Source organism: Malaclemys terrapin, chromosome 2 (genome assembly GCF_027887155.1).
Source record: "Malaclemys terrapin pileata isolate rMalTer1 chromosome 2, rMalTer1.hap1, whole genome shotgun sequence".
NCBI classification, from domain to species: domain Eukaryota; kingdom Metazoa; phylum Chordata; order Testudines; family Emydidae; genus Malaclemys; species Malaclemys terrapin.
The window spans coordinates 264,991,646-265,008,766 of record NC_071506.1 but is presented as its reverse complement, the minus strand read 5'-3'; the positions used below and the strand labels follow the sequence as shown (position 1 = coordinate 265,008,766).

Sequence of the window (17,121 nt, the reverse complement as noted above, 5' to 3'; positions counted from 1 at the left end):
CCCTTACCAATCTATTCCTGCTTCAGCCTAGGAAGCTGTAAGGGGAAACAGTAGAGTCTGAGGATTGGGACCCCAGAGCAGCTCCATGCTGAATAGCTGGCCAGTTGCTAAGAATATCGCCAGGAGAGCAGTGCTGACTACCTGTTTAGTCTCTGGCCATTTACAGAATGGATACAGTCTTCAGATGGCCATAGCTATGGATGGACTTCTTTTGAAGAAGTTAAGAAAGAATTGCTCCAGAACAGGTCACAAGCCAGGTGCAGTGTCAGGGCAAGTATACTTGTCCTTGGTACAATTTACTGAGGATATATTTGCTGATCCATCGGGTTCTAAGAGTTACGTCCCAGGTTTGCAAAGGCACCTAACTCCCACTGATTTCAAAGGAAGTTAGGAGCCTAAATACCTTTGAGGATCTGGGCCTAAGAATTCTCAAAGAATTAAGTATTGTGTTTAATACAGGCATCTAGTTTGTAGTCATGGAAAAGTCAAAATGTGTTGAGAGAATATTTGATGCAGTGAGATACATAATTGGAAGTAAAAGTACAACAAGGGGCAGCTTCTAGAATTGACCCATATCAACTGCATGCTGTAATCCTTTAAGGCCTGGTCCATACTAACCCCCCACTTGGAACTAAGGTACGCAAATTCAGCTACGTTAATAACGTAGCTGAATTCGAAGTACCTTAGTTCGAACTTACTGCGGGTCCAGACGCGGCAGGCAGGCTCCCCAGTGGATGCCGCGTGCTCCCCGGTCGATGCTGTGTACTCCTCTCGCCGAGCTGGAGTACCAGCGTCGACGGCAAGCACTTCCGGGATCGATCCAGGATCGATTTATCGCGTCTAGACAAGACACGATAAATCGATCCCAGAAGATCGATTGCTTACCGCCGGACCCGGAGGTAAGTGTAGACCTACCCTAAGAGACAGTTGTGTTTCTATAAGGATGTCGTAACAAAGAGTGGTGTTTTAGAACAATTGCACCATGTGGGCTGGGACATTCATGTTTAAAAAAGAAAGTGGGACATCTAGATAATTAATGGTGGCCCATCCCTCAATCCACTTCTAAAGATGTTTACTTAACATGTTAGCTAGTTTAAAAGTCCACAGTAATATTTATATACACAGATGGACATGATGGGGATGGTGAGGCAGAGAAATAGAGTTGATGGTTGGAAATTTAATAGGAGAAATATTAGCTAAGATACTGAATGAGGTTTTTTTAAGGCATATATTTATAGCATGAAAGGCATCGTGACAGCGATTGCAAATCTTTGAGCAATGTTCTCATATTGTGGTTATTGATGGTATTTATTTTTAATTTACAGCGGACAGTGAACAAGCTGATATAGCTAGGATGCTTTACAAAGACACATGCCATGAGGTAAGTAGTATCTATTAAATGAGATGAAAGAGATGATTTGGTACAGATGAAACAATTTGGTTTTAAAATAGTGGCCTATCAGTTTCTAAAATGATGATTTCTTTCTTCTTCTAAGTTGCCCCTAAAAGCAAGGAAATAATGGGGAATATTTATTATTAACTTTCCCAAATTAAACTTTTTCACAGTGAATTCCTAATTCCTTTTCCTTTTGTTCTGCCTGGCAAGGGTTTTATATCTCTCACACACACAGAACAGCTTTATTGCAATTTATTATCATATTCCTTTGCTCACTGAACTACAGTTCTTCATAATTCAGAGAACATGATTAGTCAATGGAAAGGAGAAATCAGGAATAAAGTTTTAGTTTCCAAATAATATATAAACACATATTTAGACCAGAAATGGTCAGTCTTATCTGATTTAATTCAAACCCAAATTCTGACTGATTTCCAAGATGGACAATTGAAAAATTGAAGGGGACAGGAAAGTGGTGTTTGGGTCAGCGGCCGGTTTGCTCAGCCTTCATAGTCAACTAATTTCAGTGCTTTCAGAGTGTTTAGATTTGCTTTAAATATGCAAATACTCCTTATGCAGTGTATAATCTTTAAAAATAAATTGAAGTTCCATTAGCATTATTTTTGTAAAAAAGAAAAAATGTTTCTATGTTAAAGCCAACATTTCTGCCATTCTCAACTTGCCGAATACTAACTGATTCCACAAAATTAGCATGCGGGGCTAAATATTTGGCCTTAAAAATCTTACTACTTAAGAGTTAATAGCACTGTCACAAAGAGAATGTCCCATGGGCTGACTTACTTGTTTTTGTTTTTCAGCTGGATGAACTGCAGCTTTGCAAGAACTGTTTCTATTTGTCAAATGCACGTCCCGACAATTGGTTCTGCTATCCTTGTGTATGTTTCTGACACAGATTTTTATTTACTTGCTTTTTAAAAAATAAATACTTTCAGTCCTGGAGTTATTCATTTCTTGACTATTCTGCTTCAAATAAGCAGAATAAGCTTTTTTCAAATGTACTGTTTAGTCTCTGCACCTCTGATATTTTACACAAGCAAAAACATTAACTGAAATCTAAAGCAATAACAATATGGCTAATAAACTTGGTTATCGGGCAGTTGCATTATAAATAAGGAGTTTACAGGAATTAAAGCTGTTTCTGGATAAAGCTATGAAGACTAATATAATTTTTGACATGCTTAGGATTTCTGTGTACAATAGATTGTTACACACTTTTCAGAATTTGTCTTTCTTAGTGTCTTTGATCCAAGCAGTATGGCTAGCATAGAAATACTGTGTATTATAGGAAGATAAGAATGAAAAAGAGCACTAGACATAAAAAGCAACCGTGTTCTTAAGATACTAGCACGGTGTTACACTAAACTTAATATTTGTGGGATGACTGAATGTAATACTTCAAACCCAATAATAAAACACTTTTTTTTTCCAGATACCTAATCATGAATTGGTTTGGGCCAAAATGAAAGGGTTTGGGTTTTGGCCAGCCAAAGTCATGCAGAAAGAGGACAATCAGGTCGATGTTCGCTTTTTTGGGCATCACCACCAAAGGTAATTTATTAACCCCGGGTGCTGCTTGTTATAGACATGCCTCACATAAGTTCACCCCATTCAGTCATGTTGTAAATCATTGCTGAGCTAGTCACCAGCCTAACTTTGTCATCATTATTTCAGAAAGTTCAAAGTCCAGTGTAAGACATCACAGGCTGCCGAGTGATTCATAGAAGATTCCATTTTCAGAATTGCCATAGAGATATTCTCTACTGTTTAAAGTAAAAAAGGAAATTAATTCCTATGCACATGACTCTTCAGCTCCACAGCAGCCCGTAATAAAGACATTGCACACAAACTAGACATACGTTAACTGCTAACTTTGCACATGTTGTTAGCCAACAAGATGCATCCCAAGTTTACATTTTAGGGATGTAACACATTACAAAGTGTTTTGGTGTTATTGTTAGCATTGTGCCAACACTCCCAGGTGGACCCCAATTTTCAGAAGTTTGTAACTTGAATGAAATAATCCCTTTCACATAGAACCTTCACCTGTGGGCTTCAGGGAGTTGGCTTGTTCATTTAGGTAACATTTGGCTATGGCTACTTTGTGAGACTATATCAGAAAAGAGAATAGTACAGCCCCCAGAGTTTTTCAAGTGCTATTAATGTAGCTGTTGCTACTGTGCAGAATGTGCTCATCAGTGCTGCTTTTACAGCATCAATGTGTATATGATTGTAGAGGTGAGGCAACATTTACATTTTGGCTCATTGTTTCTGAGAAAGTCGTGCATTTCAGTGCATCATGAGGGAGGCTGGAAATGTTTATAGCTGGGTTTTTTTTTCAGAAGTGTTTATTTAAGTTGCTTTTTAATTTAACAAGGACTATGTATATTTTCACTTGATTTATATAGTAAATAAAAGAATAAACTATGTTTTAAAACAACTGTCTCCAGCCTCTCCACAAGTGCTTAATATGACTTCTTAGCAAGGAGATTTTCTAGCAAAGATAAATGAATAAGATCTCTTACTTGCATTTAAATCATGGAATGACTTATATTGAAATCATAAGTACCTTAGTAAAAGCTTCATACCTAAGTAGAGAATCATTTCATGTGTAGTTTTGGCACTAGGCTCACACAGCTTCACACAAGTGTTGTGTTCTCTTACTAAGAAGTTCGATGAAAAACACCTGAAACTCTACACATAAGTATATACTGTAGTAAAGAGGAAAATCCATCTACCGTAATGTCATCCTCTTGTTACAGTCATGGACTTTAAAAAGGAAGAGCTAGATTCTCAGCTGGTGTAAATCAATATAACTCCATTGTCTTCAGTGGAGTTATACATATTTACCCCAGTTGAGGAGCTAACACTGGGTATTTAACTTACTACAATATTCACGTCAATATGTAGATTAGTACTGCTATGACTGATATTTTTTAATGCACCTTTCTATATCCTTTCAGAATGTCAAGAGTTATAATTTGTTACATTTCTGTGTACCCTTGATGGCATGATTTAGGCTGGGACTTTCAAAGGGGCCTAAAAAGCTAGGCAGCCAGTTCCCATTGACTTTGATTGGGACCTGGGCATCTAATTCTCTGAGGCCCCATTGAAAATCTCAGCTGTAGAGACTAAGGAACCTTTCGGGTCTCTAAGTCACTGGAGGGACAGTTTGACAAAAAGTAATTACTGTCCGATGGCTGTTTAGTGATTTATACAAAAGGATCTGGTGCTCTTGATTCAATTGCAGATAGATAGATAGATCACAAAAACCAACACAAGAGGTATGAATTTGGCACTCATCTTGACAGTTTCAACAAAGAGACTAAGGACTGAATTGGAATAGAAAGTGCACACGTAGTCGTGGTCTCTCCATGTCCTACTGATGCTCAACCTCTGAAAAACTGGCCACTTTGAGTTAGTTGCCTAAATACAGATTTAAAACGTAGACTCTGTCTCCAGGGCTGCCAATACAGCACCGCCGTGGGAATTGAAGGTGGGGAGTTTCAGAAGAACTGAGCATTGAGCTACCTGTGTGAAGAAGCACAGTTAGCCCAACACTAAATTCATTGGAATATCTCACTCTAAATCTTTTTTTAAATGTATATTAACACACTCTTCCCCTTCAGCTTTCTGATTGTGTCTTTAAATTGTCTTTAAAAGGGCCTGGATCCCTTCAGAAAACATTCAAGATATCACAGTTAATATCCATCGGTTGCATGTGAAGCGCAGCATGGGCTGGAAAAAAGCATGTGATGAACTGGAACTGCACCAGCGTTTCCTTCGTGATGGGAGATTCTGGAAGTCTAAGAATGAAGATAAAGGTGAGGAGGAGGCAGAATCCAGTATCTCTTCCACCAGCAATGAGCAGGTGAGTACTTAACTACTATAATTTATTAAATGATGGAAAGGTGACCTGCAATGGAATTTTTAAAAGTTAGTTTTAAGTTGTGCACTGTTTACTTCTTTATGATGAGACTAGAAGGCAGGTTACTTTTTTTTTTTTTTTAATACTTTAGAAATACCAGGAATATAAAGTTATCATTTTCCCAGGTTTTGCTGGATGACCTCTGGGAAGTCTCAGGGATATTTATTGGGAACTCTCAACACATTGATTGAATGAGCAAAGGTCCTTAAAGTTAAATAAGTGTTAATTAAAACAAAGAGTTTAAATTGTCCTACTGAAAATCTCTTCTCTCCACACCTGCTCAGCTTTCATTCTGTTGACCCTTGTGATGTCACCATTTCAGTAGTTCTCCAGACATAGGAACATAGACATTGCCATACTGGAGCAGACCCAAAGTCCATCTTCTCCAGTGTCCTGTCCTTGACATTGATGGTATCAGATGCTCCAGAGGAAGGTGAAAGAATGTGATACTAAATACTACCTACATCCTGGCCTGTAATTACTAGAGATTAATTATAACTCTGAATAGTCTTGTTATAGGTATAAATGTACAATTCATAGAATCATAGAATATCAGAGTTGGAAGGGACCTCAGGGGGTCATCTAGTCCAACCCCCTGCTCAAAGCAGGACCAATTCCCAACTAAATCATCCCAGCCAGGGCTTTGTCAAGCCTGACCTTAAAAATCTCTAAGGAAAGAGATTCCACCACCTCCCTAGATAACCCATTCCAGTGCTTCACCACCCTCCTAGTGAAAAAGTTTTTCCTAATATCCAACCTAAACCTCCCCCACTGCAACTTGAGATCATTACTCTTTGTTTTGTCATCTGTACCACTGACAACAGTCTAGATCCATCCTCTTTAGAACCCCCTTTCAGGTAGTTGAAAGCAGTTATCAAATCAAATCAAATCCCCCCTCATTCCTGTTTGAATCTTGCTAAATTCTTGACCTACATTCCAAAGTTTAATGACACGGTACAAAATCAGAGCATTTTCCAGCCTAGAAAGGACCTGAATTTCTAACGTACAAAAACAAGCAGAAAAATGTTTGTTTTCCTAAAAACAAAAAAACAAAAATCTTTTATCACTCCAGTGAATCCTGATACAGGATTAGAGTCTTGTTCCAGAATGCAGAACCCGTTTGCCTGAGCATACCAATGACAAATTGCATAAATAGTGTAAATGAAATAAATAATCGTTATTTATTAGAGAATTAGTAACATATACACACGCACACGCGCACACACAGATTCTACTCACTCCACAGATCATTAGTTATGAGGTCATTATCACTAATTCAGAAAATATATCTGACTGTACATACTCCTCATTTTGGAATTGTATTTGGCTTTGTATGCTGCCTTTCACACTCTGGGTATCTCATGCATTTTACAAAGAATGGTATTTATGTTGGCAGCTGAGAACTAGTGTTTCCCAGCATTTGGAATTATTCAACATTTTTTTAATAATGTTGACAGCTGAAGGTTACTCAGGAACCCAGAGCAAAGAAAGGACGACGTAATCAAAGTGTGGAACCCAAAAAGGAAGTAAGTACCCTCACGTGGTATGTCTGTCAGTTAAGCAAAACAGCCAAAAGAAAAACACTTTCAGAATTATGATAGACATCCCTTATTTTCTGTCACATTTTACTTGTTTTATGCTACTATCATTAAAAGTGTGAGTGTCAGCAGGGCGACCTCTGCTGAAGACTATAATGAGATCTGTTTATCTTAAGGTTTTGTATTGGCACTCATCACCATGGTATCTGTGTAAGAGCTTCTCACCACAATTTTAGCCAATAGTAATAGTCAGATGGTATTATTACAGTTTAAAATCTCCATCGCTAGTAAATCAACATACCACTGATAACAGTTTCTTTAGGAACGGCAAACTAGGTTTAATTTTAATAATATATTAAATTTTTTTTAAACTGTTAGAAGAACATTATTTTGGTTGCCAAGTCAAGGACTCAAAAGTTAGGAAATGCCCGTTTTATGGTTGCCCGTAGAACCTTAATTCTACCTGTTTGTACATCCAAACTATGCACTGAAGGAGGCAGATAAAAAATAAAGTATGTGATCATGTAGTTAAAGATTATCCTAATAGACACGCACAAGAAGGAAGTGGCCCTGGCAGCCATAAATTTGGCATTTCCTAATTTGCATTCTTAATAATGTTCCTTTAATGTAGTTTTTTATGTGACTTCGCAGTTGTTCTTTTTTTGAAAGAAGGAAATAGATTTAAAAAAACTGTTATGTATGACTGTAAAAACACCCCAACTTACCTCATCACCAGGGTTCAAACCCTGACACTTCAGCACAGACTGCTACGAGTACTTGAGTTACAGAACTAACTACATTAGTTGGCAGAAGCAGAAAGCTGTTGTCCCAGAATAGGGATGGGTTACTGGGGTCAGGGGATGGTCCAATGGAGTCTGGCCTGGCTATCTCTCCATCCTTGGGAGATGAAGGTGCTCCTGCCCCATGTGGTGCTTCCAGAGTGGGGGATGGATCACTGGGGCCATGTGCTAGGTATGTATGGGGAGGCATCCTCTGTTTCTGCCGTTTCCCTACAGGTCCCAGCAGGTCCCAGGGCAGTATATGCTGCTGTCGCTCCTGCTGCTAAGGCTTTGGCAGCAGTTTGGATCCAGCTCATTAGTATATTGGGGCATTCAATTATTATTTTGGCAGCCTGCCAAAGTAATCCTGTGGAAATGCAAGTGGGAGAAAGAAAATGGTGATTTCTAACAGTCTACAATTCAGCTAAACTGAACAGAATTTCTTGGGACAAAGAGAAGACACTTCTCAAGCCTAGAGACTGTCTCCCAGTCAAATTTCAAATGTCCATTGTAAACAATGAAGATGTTAGAGTTTCTCAAGGAAGATTCCAAGGATATTTTTATATTGAAAGGTGTTAGGCAACCTCAATATACAGATCACTTCCATCTCTCCCTATAATTGTGTGGGTCGCCAAATTTTGTCCACTTGATAGGAGCCTGCAGGTTGAATCTAAAGGGCACAACTGAATAGAGAGCAACTTTTGCTTTAATGTGGGGAGAAGAATCACAGAAACTATAGGTTACAGCATACAATGCTTCATTCTGGTTTAGGTGGCACCAGCTGGAACATTGTATTCTGGGACATGTAGTGTCAGTGGGCCTCAACTCCAAATGAAAAAGGAGGGCAGTCACAGGTTGTAGCTTAGGCATACTGATTTACTTCTTTCTTTGAATGTGCCCAGATCTTGTGCTTATGACATTTGAACTCATGGGCCTGGTTGTCCTTTCACTTATGCCGACCCTACATGGATGTTACACCACAGACTTAAATTTAGCTACTCCTGATTGTATACCAGTTTAAGTGAGAGGAGACCCAGGCCCAACACTGAGAAATGGAAAACTTGTTCTTGCTCATTTTTGTTGTGCTTTTTGTGTTGCAGAATTGTTTAAAAAAAAACGTGGTCATAACTGGCAGAAAGGTTAGATGTTCTTGTATATGATTTATATAATATTTAAAAACTGTATAAATATATATTGATGCAATATTTAAAATGTATCATTAGAATGAACAAGGCAGGATATTACCATGACCACCTACATTTTAAGGAAATAATGTACAGTAACTCCTCGCTTAACGTTGTAGTTATGTTCCTGAAAAATGCAACTTTAAGCGAAAAAATGTTAAGCAAATCCAATTTCCCCATAAGAATTAATGACAGGTTTCAGAGTAGCAGCCGTGTTAGTCTGTATCCGCAAAAAGAAGAACAGGAGTACTAGTGGCACCTTAGAGACTAACAAATTTATTAGAGCAGCTTATGCTCTAATAAATTTGTTAGTCTCTAAGGTGCCACTAGTACTCCTGTTCTTCTTTTATAAGAATTAATGTAAATGGTTCTAGGGAAATTTTTTTCGCCAGACAAAAGACTATAATTTATATATATACACACACACAATATAAGTTTTAAACAAACAATTTAATACTGTACATAGCAATTATGATTGTGAAGCTTTGTTGAGGTGGTGAAGTCAGAGGGTGAAAGAGAATGGGATATTTCCCAGGGAATGCCTAACTGGTAAATGATGAACTAGCACTCGGCTGAGCCCTCAAGGGTTAACACATTGTTGTTAATGTAGCCTCACACTCCATAAGGCAGCACGAATGGAGGGAGGGGAGACAGCATGGCAGAGAGAGACAGAGACACACACCGTGTGTGTGAAAGAGATGCGCATTGCCCCTTTAAGTATGCTGACCCCACTCTAAGTACATTGCTTTTTAAGTAGATCACCAAGTTGAGACAGCAGCTGCTGCTAGCAAGCTCCCACCGTCCTGAGCCTTGTCATGTCCCCCACCTGCTCTGACTTTAGCACCCCTTTTCCCACCCTCCCCCCACCACACAGCAAGTAGGAGGCTCCCGGGAGCAGCTCCAAGGCAGAGGGCAGGAGCAGCACACGGCACTGGAGGGAGGGACAGCTGAACTGCCCGCAATTGCTAGCCTGCTGGGCGGCTGCCACACAAGGAATTAGGGGAGCGGGGAGCTGATGGGGGCTGTCGGCCCTCCCTGGTTCGAAGTCCCCACCAGCTAGCTCCAACAGGCTATTCTTCCTGCAAGCAGTGGACAAAGCTGGCGGCTGCCAAACAGCGTTATAAGGGAGCATTTCACAACTTTAAACGAGCACGTTCCCTAATTGATCAGCAATGTAACAACGAAACAATGTGAACCAGGACGACATTAAGTGAGGAGTTACTCTAGAACTATGTGAAAAATACAGGGCAAAGTTTAGGCCAGTGCCCTCAAGTTTTATTCATAGTGCAAAATTATACAAAGTCCTAAAACATGCATGAGTATCACAGTGTACAATTCTTTGTATGATTATTGCTGAAATATGAGGCAAAGTATGTCCTATACTTGATGTGAGGACATTAGATGTCAAATAGATGTCTCCTTAAAAAGATCTCTCCTAGGAACTACAGGAATACAATAATAATCCGTAATAATATCCAAACCCAAAAGGGGGCCAGTGATCTCCTACACAGGGGTTGGTAAACTAGGAAGTATTATGGCTGTACTTGGAGAGGTTTTTAACAGCCTGGCATAGTTTGTCTGAAACACCCCATCCTATGAGCAGGTGTTGATCCTACTGGTAAAGGTTTAAGAAAGTTCAAATATCTTTACTGAGACAGGTGGCTTGTTACCCCACCCAGATATGGGGAGTGTGACGGGTTGGATCACAGAAACCCCCTTGGGAGCTGCCAGCTGATGTGCCAAGACTACTTCTATCCCTGTTTTCCCTGCCAGCTCAGGACTCCAGCACCCTGTCTTGCTGAGCCACACACTCCTGTCTGCTCCAACACAGACCCAAGGTCTGAATTACTTGCGCCAAAGCTGCAGGTTTACCTGAAAACAGCTCACAGAAGTGTGCTTGTCGTTAGCACTCAAATGCCCAACTCCCAATGGGGTCTAAACCCAATTAAATCCGTTTTACCCTGTATAAAGCTTATACAGGGTAAACTCATAAATTGTTCGCTCTCTATAACACTGATAGAGAAATATGCACAGTTGTTTGCTCCCCCAGGTATTAATACAATTAATCAACTCTGAGTTAATTAATAAGGAAAAAAGTGATTTTATTAAATACAGAAAGTAGGATTTAAGTGGTTCCAAGTAGTAACAGACAGAACACAGTAAGTCACCAAGCAAAATAAAATAAAATGCGCAAATCTATGTCTAATCAAACACTGAATACAGATAAGATCCTCACCAGTTCCAGAATGCTCGCTTTTACAGGCTAACCTCCTTTTAGCCTGGGTCCAGCAATCACTCACACCCCCTGTAGTTACTGTCCTTTGTTCCAGTTTCCTTCCAGTATTCTGGGGGGTGGAGAGGCTCCTTCTTTAGCCAGCTGAAGACAAAATGGAGGGGTCTCCCACGGGTTTAAATAGACTTTCTCTTGTGGATGGAGACTCCCTACCTACTCCTATGCAAAGTCCAGTTCCAAGATGGAATTCTGGAGTCACCTGGGCAAGTCACATGTCCCTGCATGACTCAGTCTTTACAGGCTGAAGCCATTTTCCACATGGTATCTTGCATGTCTCCAGGAAGACTTCTTATGTGGATTGGAGCATTCCAAGATGCATTGTTCCCCAAGTGCTTCCTGATTAGGTACTTAACCTTGCAAATTCCTTCCTAAAGAAACTGACTAAATGCCTCACAAAGCTTACTTAGAAACCAAACAAGTATACAGCCCATATTCTTAACCTCAAGTAGAAAATGATATATATGTACAAATAGGATGAATAGATATAGTAGACCATAACCTTTACAGAGATATGTTACATGGCACAGGCAGCACAAAACATATTCCAGTTATGTCATACATGCATATAAGCACACACCCCCCATAAAGCCTTATGGGGTACATTGTCACAGGGAGGTGGAAGTGACTCCCTAAAGAGAGAGGGACCAGCATGGTAACTGAGTAATCCTCATTTAGGGACGTTAGAAGCAACCAAGTTTAGACTCATAGGCTTTAAGACCAGAAGGGACCATCATGATCATCAAGTCTGACCTCCTGCACATTGCAGGCCACAGAACCTCACCCACCTACTCCTGTAATAAAACCATAACCTCTGGCTGAGTTACTGAAGTCCTCAAATTGTGATCTAAAGACTTCAAGTTACAGAGAATCCACCATTTAGACTAGTTTAAGCCTGCAAGTGCCCCATGCCCCAGGCTGCAGAGGAAGTAAAAAAAAAAAAACCAAAAACCCAGCGTCTCTGCCAATCTGACCTGAGGGAAATTTCTTCTTGACCCCAAATATGGCAAACTGTTGGACCCTGAGTATTTGGGCAAGACTAACCCGCCAGACACCTAGGAAAGCATTCTCTGTAGTAACTCAGAGCCCTCCCCATCTAGTGTCCCATCACCGGCCGTTGGAGATATTTACTACTAGAAGTCACAGATCAGCTACATGCCCTTGTAGGCAGTTACATCATGCCTCCCCCTCCATAAACATATCAAGCTCAGTCTTGAAGCTAGTTAGGTTCTCCCCCTTCCTCCCCTACCTCTCCCCCCACCGTTCGCCTTGGAAGGCTGGTCCAGAACTTCACTCCCCTGACGGTCAGAAACCTTCATCTAATTTCAAGCCTAAACTTGTTGATGGCCAGTTTTTATCCATTTGTTCTTGTGCCAACATTGGCACTTAACTTAAATAACTCCTCTCCCTCCCTGGTATTTATCCTTCTGATGTATTTATAGAGAGCAATCATATCTCCCCTCAGCCTTTGTTTGGTTAAGCTAAACAAGCCAAGCTCTTTGGGTCTCTTCTCATAAGGAAGGTTTTCCATTCTTCTGATCATCCTTGTAGTCCTTCTTTGCACCTGTTCCAGTTTGAAAACATCTTTCTTATACATAGGAGACCAGAACTGTACACGGTATTCCAGAGCAGGTCTCATCAGTGACTTGTATAATGGTACTAATACTTACCTATCTCTACTGGAAATACCTCACCTGATGCATCCTAAGATTACATTAGCCTTTTTCATGGTCACATCACATTGGCAGCTCAGTCATCCTGTGATCAACCAATACACCCAGGTCTTTTTTCTCCTCTATCACTTCCAACTAATAAGTCCGGCTTATAGTTCCTGAGTGCATGACTTTGCTATTGAACTATTAAATTTCATCCCATTTCTGTTACTCCAGTTTTCACAGTCGTCCAGATCTTGTTGTATGGTATTCCAGTCTTCCTGCGTATTGGCAATATAACCCAACTTTGTGTCATCCACAAATGTTATTAGTACACTCCCACTTTTTGTGCCAAAGTCATTAATAAAACTGTTAAATAAGATCAGTCCCAAGACCAATCCCTCAGGAGTTCTGCTAGTTACTGAGGAATTGGTAAGTAGTAGAACTGACAGTTCACCTTTCAGGATAACCCATTGTAGACTCCACTTTAGCCAGTTGCTTATCCACCTTTCAGTTCTCTTATTAATCTCCATCTTCTCCAGTTTAACTAAATTTCCCATGTGGAACTGTGTCAAATGCCTTATTGAAATTCAGGTAGATTAGGTCTACTGCATTTCCTTTGTCTAAAAAATCAGTTATCTTCTCAAAGAAAGAGATCAGGTTGGTCTGGCATGATCTATATTTTGTAAAACCATGTTGTATTTTATCCAATTACCATTTACCTGCATGTCCTTAACTACTTTCTTTTTCAAAATTTGTTTTACGACCTTGCGTACAATTGAGGTCAAACTAACAGGCCTGTAGTTTCTCGGATCACTTTTTTTCTCCCATCTTAAAAATAGGTACTACAGTAAAAGCTGTTTTATCCAGCATGTTGGCGGAATGGGGGGTGCTGGTAAGTGAAAAATGCCAGTTAACTAAGAGAGAGGGTGTGGGAGGGGTTGTCGGGCTGGGGGTTGGGGCTCGGCAGGGGGTGCAGAGTGCGGGCTCTGGGAGGGAGTGTGCTCCTAGGCAGAGGCATGGCAGGCAGCTCTGTGCGCTGCTCTTGCCCCGCCCCAAGTGCTGGCTCTGCAGCTCCCATTGGCTGGGAACCACAGCCAATGGGAGCTGCGGGCAGAGGCAGCACGCAGAGCCACCTGCTGCTCTCCACCTAGGAGCAGCTGAGAAAGTTCACCACTTATGGGGAGCCTCCCAACATGAGCGTCCCCCGGATCCGGCATCCTGTACCTTATCCTGCACCCCAAGCCTCCTCCCACACCCAAACTCCCTCCCAGAGCCTGCACTCCGCACCCCCTCTCATGCCCCAACTCCCTGACTGCCCCACCTAACTGGACTATAAACCGGAATTTCAGTGAAGATCAGAAATGCCGGTTTATAGAGCTTTCCAGTTGGCGAAGTGCTGGATAAAACAACTTTTACTGCTCCAGCCGTAAGGTAGCAATGCTCTAGCCGTAGGGTATGACCCCCGAGTCTACAGATTCATTAAACATCCTTGCTATTGGGCTTGCAATTTCATGTGCCAGTTCCTTTAATGTTCTTGGGTGGAGATTATCCAGGCCCCCCAATTTAGTCCCATTAAGCTGTTTGACTTTGCCATCCATCTCTGATGTGGTAATTTCTACTACCATATCTTCGTTTCCAGTAGCACTCCTGCTCCTGTCCCTAAGCTCCTTATTAAAAACTGAGGCAAAGTATACGCTTAGGTGTTGGGCCATGCCTAGATTATCTTAAATTTCCACCTCATCCTCAGTGCTTAACGGTCCCACTTCTTCTTTTCTTGTTTTCTTTTTATTTATATGGCTGTGGAACGTTTTACTATTGGTATTAATTTCCTTTTCAATGTCAAAGTCTGCTTGGCTTTTGGTAGTTCTTACTTTTCCCATACACTTTCTGGACTCCAAGAGGTAGCTCTCCTTGCTGATCTATCCCATCTTCCATTCCTTGTAGACTTTCTGTTTTCTCTCAATAATTTGTTTGAGATGCTTGCTCATCCAGGTTGGTCTGCAACCTTCTCTATGAATTTTTTCCCCTTGCTGAGATACCGGCTTCAGATAATTTCTGCAACTTTGGCTGAAACTAATTCCAAGTCTCTTCCATATTTGAATCCTTGAGTTCTTCAGTCCGGTCTACTTCCCTAACTAATTCCCTTAATTTTTTTAAGTTTGCCCTCTTGAAATCAAGAACCCTAGTTGCAGATCTATTTTTGTTTATCCTTCCCTTTAGTTTAGGGAGAAGACTTGAGCCAAACTTCATGTTGTATTAGTGTTCCTTTTGGGTCAATAAAAGCAACCCCAGAAAAGGGTTGAGTTAAGGCTCTAGTGCATGTTTTGAGAGCAGATTCAGAACAGTGCCTACTCACTGAGGTTATAATATAGACTGTTTTGCAGTTTTACAGTATTTTCGGTCAAGTGAATGCTGTAAATTGTGTAAATATTCACTTTTGACCTAATGTAAGCCTCTGGATTGGCGACCAGATAAGGGCAGCCCCAAGAAATTAATCAGGCTGACATATTAAATAGCACTTGGTAGCAAAAGGGAATACATGATCTACCTTTTAATGGGTATAATTTCTGTACTTGTCATTTAGGCAACCACAAAGCATAGCCCAAGCGGTAGACATTGTGATAAGTGATGGTTTGACATTGCAGGGAATATGTTAATTATCCATTCTGCATTAAGTGGTTATCAAAATTTTAAAAAAATCTTTTCTTAGAGGAAACAAACAGGTTTTCTTTTGTGTGATTTTAAACACTTCAAGTTCCTGGGTTGGGGGGTGGGAGTGAGGGAGTAATATGGTAATATTATTATATCTATTTTAAAAAGCATGGACCACTAGTATTATTCTGTTACAAACTTTAAGCTAAGTTCAGTTCTACAGTAACTGCGATTTCTTCCCTGGATAATTATGTAACTGCACAATGCTTTCATGGTCATCTGTGTCTAGTTCTGTTACTATTAGTAACACTTGGCATCTGATTAGCCTCTCATTTTCAAAGTGTTTTTGAAACAATTAGTTAATCCTCTCAGTAGCCGTGTGAGGTAAGCAAAATCTTATAAAATAGCAAAGTAGCCTATTGGGCCCAATTTAGCCCAAGGTCCACCAGGATAAACTCAGGTTTAAGGGACCACATCTAGGACCCCTCTGAAAGGGTGTTAGTGAAGAGAGGATGCAGCCACCCCTTCACTAAGGGGCTTGTGTGGCTGCAGTTTAACCCCCAAATGGGCAGTGTTGACTGAGAAAGGGGCATGGCAAGGATGACATACTGAGATTCATCATGTCCTTTGGAGCTTTGGCCTCGGACTAACGCTTCCAGCCCTCCATTACACCGAGCAGCCTCCAGGAACAGGGTCTTGGCTAGTACAGGGGGATGTTAACGTACACCAAACTTTGCCAGCTTCAGTGTATTTTAATCCTTCTTTCTGGATGTTAAGAGTTATGTTCTGTCCTGAACATAAGGGTTAGAAATTCTGCTCTTTCTCTGTAGGAGCCAGAGCCTGAAACTGAAGCAGTAAGTTCAAGCCAGGAAATTCCCACAATGCCTCAGCCCATTGAAAAGGTTTCAGTCTCAACACAGACCAAGAAGTTAAGTGCCTCTTCTCCAAAAATGCTGCATCGGAGCACCCAGACCAATAATGATGGAGTGTGTCAGAACATGTGCCATGACAAATACACCAAAATCTTTAATGACTTCAAAGACAGGATGAAGGCTGATCACAAGAGAGAGACCGAGAGAGTTGTACGAGAAGCAGTGGAAAAGGTAGCCCTCACCGCAAGTAACCCAAACTGTACACACGTGGTTTGGGGAGGGAGGAGATTGTTGTCTTCTGTCATCCGTTCTTGGGAAAATCAGTTTTTAAAGTGCAACTTTCAAAAGACGCTGTGTAAAAACAGCATTGGTTATTGTATTTCAGAGAGTCCATATCAAATGTCCTTAGTTTATTCAGTATAGTTGTTTTTTTCTAGCTTCTATCGCCGCAAATGCAACCTGCTATCTGAAAATCAAGCTGTCTTCATTCATTCATTATAATTGACCCCAGTAGCACTTTTCCAGCTCATTTGACTCTAAATTATGCCTTCAGTCTTCACCTGTGCAATTCCATGCGGTGGGATTATACAGATGTTTCTGATCAGCTCTTTAAGTGAAACTGAGTAAATAATTCTTTTGTCAGTTATTCCATCTTGAGCATTAAACAGTTGGGGTCAGATTGAAGCTTTAAGTGTTACCCTTTGAACTCTTCCACCTATTGTGGTTTGTTCATACTTGGTGAAGTTTCTCTGCATGGGTTTTGTCCAGTCTGCTCTTATTGTAAATTTGTACAAAATAATAAAAAGAAT

At 40.6% G+C, this 17,121-nt stretch overlaps 1 protein-coding gene across 9 annotated transcripts in view; it reads left to right on the top strand.

Annotated features, from left to right (window-relative positions):
- The window catches only part of ZMYND11 (zinc finger MYND-type containing 11), a 163,362-nt gene that overhangs the window by 138,431 nt on the left and 7,810 nt on the right, over positions 1 to 17,121 (top strand). For 6 of the 9 annotated variants that reach the window (XM_054021052.1, XM_054021047.1, XM_054021050.1 and 3 more), the window contains 7 exons: positions 1,326 to 1,381; positions 2,215 to 2,292; positions 2,847 to 2,965; positions 5,078 to 5,285; positions 6,800 to 6,868; positions 8,760 to 8,798; positions 16,271 to 16,543. In XM_054021052.1, the coding sequence (XP_053877027.1) occupies positions 1,326 to 1,381; positions 2,215 to 2,292; positions 2,847 to 2,965; positions 5,078 to 5,285; positions 6,800 to 6,868; positions 8,760 to 8,798; positions 16,271 to 16,543 (842 nt within the window). The remainder of the gene's footprint in view (positions 1 to 1,325; positions 1,382 to 2,214; positions 2,293 to 2,846; positions 2,966 to 5,077; positions 5,286 to 6,799; positions 6,869 to 8,759; positions 8,799 to 16,270; positions 16,544 to 17,121) is intronic. The other 3 variants (XM_054021053.1, XM_054021051.1, XM_054021055.1) reach the window with 1 other exon arrangement.